The 6,907-nt window shown below is 43.2% G+C and overlaps 2 protein-coding genes across 6 annotated transcripts; one reads left to right on the forward strand and one right to left on the reverse strand.

Moving 5' to 3' along the window:
• The first annotated feature begins 74 nt into the window (after positions 1-74).
• LOC143361681 (uncharacterized) lies at positions 75-4,010 on the forward strand. 5 transcript variants are annotated; one of them, XM_076801271.1, is made up of 9 exons: positions 77-674; positions 816-1,386; positions 1,452-1,655; positions 1,718-1,882; positions 2,158-2,379; positions 2,462-2,725; positions 2,811-2,933; positions 3,028-3,172; positions 3,235-4,010. In XM_076801271.1, the coding sequence occupies exons 2-9, from the start codon at positions 833-835 to the stop codon at positions 3,709-3,711; spliced, it is 2,154 nt and encodes a 717-aa protein (XP_076657386.1). In that variant the 5' UTR covers positions 77-674; positions 816-832; the 3' UTR covers positions 3,712-4,010. The 5 variants fall into 5 exon arrangements, 4 of the variants coding, with proteins under 4 accessions (XP_076657388.1, XP_076657387.1, XP_076657386.1 ...); XM_076801270.1 differs by having other exon boundaries at positions 77-1,386; XR_013083510.1 differs by having other exon boundaries at positions 75-1,386; positions 2,462-2,949; positions 3,235-3,371.
• Positions 3,860-6,726, reverse strand: LOC143361685 (melanization protease 1-like). The gene is made up of 5 exons (XM_076801277.1): positions 6,318-6,726; positions 5,755-5,930; positions 5,084-5,390; positions 4,574-4,845; positions 3,860-4,444 (listed from the first exon to the last, which is right to left on the reverse strand). Exons 1-5 carry the CDS (start codon positions 6,376-6,378, stop codon positions 4,097-4,099), a joined length of 1,164 nt encoding a protein of 387 aa, XP_076657392.1. The 5' UTR covers positions 6,379-6,726; the 3' UTR covers positions 3,860-4,096.
• Between the last annotated feature and the right edge of the window lie 181 nt (positions 6,727-6,907).

A 6,907-nucleotide genomic window follows, 5' to 3' on the forward strand; every position in this document is an offset into this window, starting at 1 on the left:
TTGTACTATATATATAGGTATCTACATATATATATACATGGATTTATATATATATATGTATGGAGCATTACATATATGTACAGGTGCTAAACGGTATAACCAATAACCCGCCTCTTACAATAAGGGGTTGACAATGAAGTTTCGTAAGCGACCCGTAGAATATGACTTAATTATTAGACTATATTAACAGCTGTTTCATTATTGAAAAGTACAAATATTTAAAAATTGTTTTATTTGAAGTTTAGATTCGGTATAAACACGATTACATAGTATATGTATAACAGAAATCATTCGTATCCTTTAAATTAAATGAATGTGTATCAATATACATTGTTTATACGCGAATAAAAACGTTATTATATATACATTGCTAATATTTTAGAAAGAAAAATTGATAATGTCTTTTTCGTATTATCGTTACTTCTGATTTACCATGGTGACGAATATAGCAGGAAGATTACATTGATCTTTTCCAAATGTGCGTTCGCATAGCGCTAACAACATTAAGTAAAGCTCGCTTTGCCGATTTTTCAATATATTTGGCGAAAATGTTGCGTAATGGCGATAAATTGGAAAGATATATTGCGAATTGTATATCGTTATTCGTATAAATCAGTTTCAAATATTTCCGCCGATAATACAACACGCGAACCGTATGTAACACAAAAAGACTGGTAAGTATACCTACATACTTACGTACCTATTATCAAACAAAGTTAAACGCCTGAGATTTTTAATACATTTTAATTGTACGAAATAATTCGATGTTAATCATTCTATGTATGAAATAAAAATTTTTTTATTTTTTGAAAAAGTTTTTTTGCAACAGATAATGGCAGAGCATAGAGGCACATCATTTTACAACTCCTGCGTAAAAGTTCCAGTGGATCCTTGCAGTAGGCAACCAACTCCTTCCTATGAACGTCCCAGACTTACAAGAAGTTGCAAAGACGACTATACCAATAAGGCAAATAAGATAAACTTTGCATCGGACAGTTGTATCGTCAGTGAATCAGAGACATCCAGTCCCAGAGAAATTGTAGACAACTTTCTAGAATTTTTGGAGAGTATCCCAGACTATGGTCAAGTTCATCACTTGTCGAACGAACAGTTTAAGCAAAAAGTTGACTATTTAAAGAGGAAACAGAAGTTGTTATTGAAAAATTTGGAAAATTCGCTTGCCGACGACGAAGAGGCAAATATATCAGGATCATCCATATCAAAGTATAGTCAGAAATCAAGAGCCCAAAATAAAAATGTTATAAACGACTTGAAACTAGATGGTAAAAAATGTTATCTGGAAGAGTTCAGGATAGCCACTCCTACATTTGATTCGTCCGACAAGTTTCTTTGCCTTACGGAGGATCAAGATCTTCCGACAAATAGGTACGTGCAATGAACTAGGTACAAGTTCGTTCTGTTTGATTGTAGTTTCTATACCATGCCTGCAGACAGAAACGAAGAGATAAAGAGTCTAAGACAATATGTAACGAGAAAATACATTTGGCTGATAATAGTTGGAGACTGTGGGATGAATCAAAGAGTCAAGATAAATTAGAAAGCGATACGGATAGTATAGAAACAAGAAGTTTGCCAGCCAGTACGTCCAAAGAATGGCACCCTACCGTACCTAAGCCATTTAGTTTTACTTTGAGGTAACAGATTATATATACATACATATATATGTAGAATATCAATTGACTGTCGAATGTTTTAGAGAAGAAGCAGAAAAGTACATGGAGCAAGTTGAAACGGGGGATGTGCAGCGTAAACACTATGGGAATACCGATAAAAGTCCTTGCAGAAAGCGTCGCATAAGACCGATTCCGCTTACATCAAAAATTCCACTATACGACAAATTATTAGCAGAAAAAGAAGAACGGTTTGATCTCGTTTGCGCTTTACACACAGGCTGAGCCAATAAAAAATGCCGTGTGAAACATTGGTTTATTTTCGAGGTCAAAAGTCAACTCAATTTTGAATTAGTGGTTTTTGCGGATTAGATTTAAAAGAAATACAGTGTTAGCCGCCGCAACCTGCATATCTTATATAAAACACTTTTTATAGCAGTTTTTATTGATTCACCCAGTACATGTTTTATTTTTCACGATAGCAGACAGACCTAAGTTACAAACGTATATCGTATTTATTTTGTAGAAGTCGTCTGATTCGCGAAGAAAGTGCCTTAAACCTAATGTCCCAGGTTCGTCCGTTTCGGCTCGAATGCGATCGTCGAGCACGGAGATCTTTGGTACGATCTAGCCCAGAGATTCGCAGTAAAAGCGTGAACGTGTGCACGAAATTCAAAGCCAAACCCGTACCAAAGAATCTGTTCAGTACCGATATATACGATCGTATGCTCGAGGACGAATATTACAGGTCAATAGAGTAGATCAATTGTCGCCTAGAAGTGATCGATTCTACGCAGGCATAGTTAATCAGAATCGGCTGAAATGTTCAGGCACTTGCAGAAAAGAGTCAGAGCGGCAGAGTTGATGAAGTCCTCTTCCTTGCCGCCGTCAATGGCAAGGCGAGAACGCGTGAAATCCGCGTGCACGCGTTTGGAAGAGGCGAAGAAAAATTGCGACGAGAATCTGGGCAGCAGGAATTCTCTCCGGTTGTCGAACGTTACTTCACCGCCGCTAGAAAGATGCAGATCCGCGATGTCGCTTTTACCGCAACGAGGAAATAATTTAGCAGCAATTTTGAGGTGTCAAGTGTCACGGTGCTTATCGGAACGCTGCTTGTTTGTTCGTTGCGTCAGAAATCGTCCGAGAACACTTTATATCGCGCGCTTATTTATGTTTCAGAGAGAAACTCGAGCGCGAAATAAAGGAAAAAATGGAAGAGAAACGTCGAGAACAGGAAACGAGAATGAGAGAATCTTGGATCGGACGGAATCCCGTGTGGAGAGCCCTGAGGTCCGCGGCAAGGTACGACTCTCTTCAAGTAAGATCACTGTACGCGTATCATGTTAGCGTGAGACGTTCTCGCGACGAGTACAAGTGCATATATTTTGAACATAAGGCATGATCATCAGAGGGACCTTAACATTCGAACCTCGCTTCGTCGCGACGAAGCGCGCGAACAAGCGGAACGTCATCGGTTACAAATGGAAATGATGCTGGATCGCGTGACTCAAATACCAACTTTGTTCGAACGCCATTCTCAGGTGAATCGAGCAAATTGTGACCACCGGATTACGGAAAACCGTTAACGAGCTTTTTGTTTCAGACTTATCAAGCGCTGATGAAAACGCAACAAAAAGACGGACCAAAGTTGCTGCAACGAAAGAAGAAAAGAAAACAACAGAGGCAACAGTCGCACGTGGCGGGTATAAACTCGTACATCGACTATGATAGCATTTGCAGACCGGATTCTGGATCGCTCACCAGTTCCTCCGGAACATTATTGTCCGCGAGTCAATCCTCAAAATCTTCGGACGCATCCACGTCGCATGCTTCCGACAAATCGACAGCGAAATCTCAGTGTTCGTTTTCAAAAAAGAGAGGAGATCGCGGTCAATTGAAGGTTTCCATAAACGAGACGGCGGAGCTGATCGACGATCAAAATGAGCACGACGAGCTACACGGCGAATTCAACGACAAGATACACGACGATCAACGTTCTTCTAGCGTCGAGCACAATGAGAACGCGTCGCAAAACGGTATACACGATATCGAGAGTAACGGTAGCTCCAATCGATGCTGATACATAATCGTGGCAACGACATTATATGTACAACGCTTCCTTCGGTCGTTTTGCTTACTATTTCAATACGATTACGTTTTTGTTTTTGGACTTCGGATGCAACTACGAACATAACAGCATTTAAGAATAATGATATACAATAAAACGGTTCTGTAATCAATGGCGGTTTATTGTTAACGTTATCGTAAAATTTGAAAAGGTAAACATATAAAATGGTTGCAATGCGACCACCGTACAGTTTTACGTACGCTAACGATCATGATCCTGGCGTATCGGAAATTGCGCCGCCGAGTAGTTGGTTGAAGCGCTTCGCCGAGAAAAATGTTGTTTCCAGTTCGACTGCGTATAAAAGATGTCAAAGTATAAAAATGGTGTGTACAGTAGCCTAAGATCTAATCGTGTTCAAGATCCAGTCCATGTAATAGACAACGTTCGTGTAAACGCCGGGGACACCTTCTATGGCACAGCCACGTTGGCCGAAGCTGACGATCCCGAACAGAACGGATTTCACTTCACCCCGGAAGAGCGTTATTGTCTGGAGCGGTCCACCGCTGTCTCCGTTGCACGCATCCGTGACTTTGCTGCCGCCAGCGCAAAACTGCTTGTACCAAATTTGCGTCTTACCCCTGTAGGCTTGCGCGCATTCCGCCAAACCGACGATCGACAATCTCGCTTGCAGCAGGGCGTCACTGCGCAAACCAGTCTCCGTCAGACCCCAGCCCGTCACAACCATCTGTCGGCGAAACATCCAGAGCAAATGGTCACGAGAACGCTCCGAGAGAAACGAAGCCGAAGCGGTATTAGAACACGCTTATTCAAAAACTGACAAAAACCGATCCTAATACAGCCCACAAAAATTTACCTTTCGCGATGGCAGAGTAGAATTGAAGCCGACCGGCAGGCAGATCGGCCTTACGTTCTTTGGCCTGAAATCAGCGTCTCCGTTCAATCGTACCAGGGCGATGTCATTCTGCGGCAATCTCGGCGAATAGTCAGGATGAAAATGCACGCTCTCCAGGCCAAAGTCTTGATACCTCTCCGCGCAGACTGCCTCGAGTCCTTGCTCGTCTTTGTCGCAGTCGCGTTCCGTGGATAAATCGTGTTCCCCTACCCGTACGCCGATCAGTCTCGCACCTAAAGACAACGTATCAAGGTTCTGGAGTCTGGACTTAACAATAAGGGCTATGCGGTTCGGGATGGAATAAAGGCACTAACTGGCTTCTAATCGGGGGGGGGGGGGAGTTTTTTCTTTGAAAAACCGAAAATTTGATGAAAGCGGAATGAAAAAGTAAAAACGACACGGTGAGATGACGTGATAGCTCGAAACTAGGATACCCTTTCGAATATATTCGCTTATTCAATCCCGAGTTACCAGAGTGTAGTCTTGTGACGCAGTGAGCAGCGGTTATCACGTATCGCTTGTTGATCAGCGATCCTCCGCATCTGAAGTCCAGGGCACCGTTTCCGATGTCGTAAGCGAGCAATGCCATCCATGGAAATTCTAACACGCCGGTTTTGTTTCCACCAAAGACTCTTGACGAGGTCCCCGGACCACACGAGTTATCGTTTATCAGCTGTAAGTTCGGGTGGTTGAACACATTCGGGGGTTCGGGCACGTCTGTGGTCCCGGTCTGTGGCCTCGGAGTTTCCGTTGAAGTTGTTCCTGGCGTTACCGGAGCCTAAAACCATTGTTCTTCCCATTATTCACCGGAACTTCCTTGTAGCGGTCGCGTTGAACACACGAGACCACGATATACATCCACGGTCAAAAGTAAATACCATCGAAAACACGAAAACTATTGTTTTTAAACTATACTTATTACAAATAACGGAAATATTCAAGGTGGACAAAGTTATTGCCCCACCCTATACATAGATATGTACATATATCGACTCAAGATGGTATCCTCGATGGCACAACTAAATACAGAATGATTCTATTTTGTATTTCGATAGTTTGGTGCAGTTGTAATAGTGCGTCTAACAGTTTTGATCGAGGCTGTACACTGTACACGGCCCGTACGCCGGTGCTTGTTTATTTACCTGCTGTGCGCAACAAACTTTCGGAGTCGTACCCTCGTAGCCGCAGTGCAAGCTCTGCAAGTAATTCCGAATATCTTCGGTCATGGGTTTTTGTAGCAAGAGTTGAACCACTGCCGGACAATTCCGTGCATTGATGCACACACCGATTCTATTCTCGGGCGTGGAGCACCGCTCCTCTGTCCAAAAGAGCAGAATACGATACATATATTTGTTATCGGACGTGGGACGGAAGACGGTAGCGATGAAAAACCATGCACGGCGTTCCTTCTCAATTTTCGACGTATTGAGGAATATGTATGTATTGCATTGTGCATTGATAGTGAATTTATAATCGTAATCGATGGAAATTCGACTTTTTTTCGGTGAATTTGCAGGATCGGTCCGCGAGCAACGAGACGAAACGTTTCGAAAAGGAAGGAGAGAGAATCGAACACATGAGTCAAAGAGTTCTCACGGTGTTTTTGAAAACCGACGTCCGTCGGGTTATCGTCGGCTCATTGGCTCATTGGATCGTCGTCGGATTCGGTAAACGCGTTGTTACGTGCTCATGCGATATTACTCACGTGCGGTACATCTCTGCAGAAGAAGAACCACGAGCACGGGGAGAAGAATGCGACGAGTCATGCTTGTGCCTAATCTGTTTATCGTTGTGTTTCTTTTCGCTTCTGGAAGACGTTCAAAGATCAGCGAGCTGTTTCTCGGACTGTTTGAACGTGGATCGTTCGCTGGAGTGCGTCACACGATTATTCCTCCCGTTAAACTGATCCGAGTCGATGCAATCCGATGCAATGCAATCCAATCCAATCGTTTAGACAGATACCGTCGTCAGCTAGGAAGAAGAACGTCGCGTTACCATTCACACTTGCCTGTAGCCAGTGATTTTTCAAACCGCGTGCGAAGCAGACAAACCAGTTTCGAAAACTGTTTGTTTTCTGGTTCCGCGGAGAATGGATACCCGCCCGATGGTCCTTGACGTACTAACTGCTGCCATCTGTAGACTTCCGCGAGTCTTCCGAGTACGTGAAAAAATAATCTGCAGAGGAGGGGGCTAACAGGAAAATTCTTCCAGCTAATGGAAACGCGCGATGCAATTTTAAAAGTCTGACCCCTGTTCGGTTCTGGTTGCGCGGTCATGTGGTCGCGTGGTCTTGAT

Source organism: Halictus rubicundus, chromosome 15 (genome assembly GCF_050948215.1).
Source record: "Halictus rubicundus isolate RS-2024b chromosome 15, iyHalRubi1_principal, whole genome shotgun sequence".
Taxonomy (NCBI): domain Eukaryota; kingdom Metazoa; phylum Arthropoda; class Insecta; order Hymenoptera; family Halictidae; genus Halictus; species Halictus rubicundus.

Bases quoted from the DNA above. Each gene is read 5' to 3' on its own strand.
- LOC143361681 (XM_076801270.1), top strand. From the start codon at position 779: ATGTATGAAATAAAAATTTTTTTATTTTTTGAAAAAGTTTTTTTGCAA. The intron at 1,656-1,717 runs GTAACAGATTAT...CGAATGTTTTAG, and splicing joins CCATTTAGTTTTACTTTGAG to AGAAGAAGCAGAAAAGTACA. The intron at 2,934-3,027 runs GTACGACTCTCT...TTTGAACATAAG, and splicing joins GCCCTGAGGTCCGCGGCAAG to GCATGATCATCAGAGGGACC.
- LOC143361685 (XM_076801277.1), bottom strand. From the start codon at position 6,378: ATGACTCGTCGCATTCTTCTCCCCGTGCTCGTGGTTCTTCTTCTGCAG. The intron at 5,391-5,754 runs GTAAATAAACAA...CAATGGTTTTAG, and splicing joins AAGTTTGTTGCGCACAGCAG to GCTCCGGTAACGCCAGGAAC. The intron at 4,846-5,083 runs GTAACTCGGGAT...CGTTGTCTTTAG, and splicing joins CGTCACAAGACTACACTCTG to GTGCGAGACTGATCGGCGTA.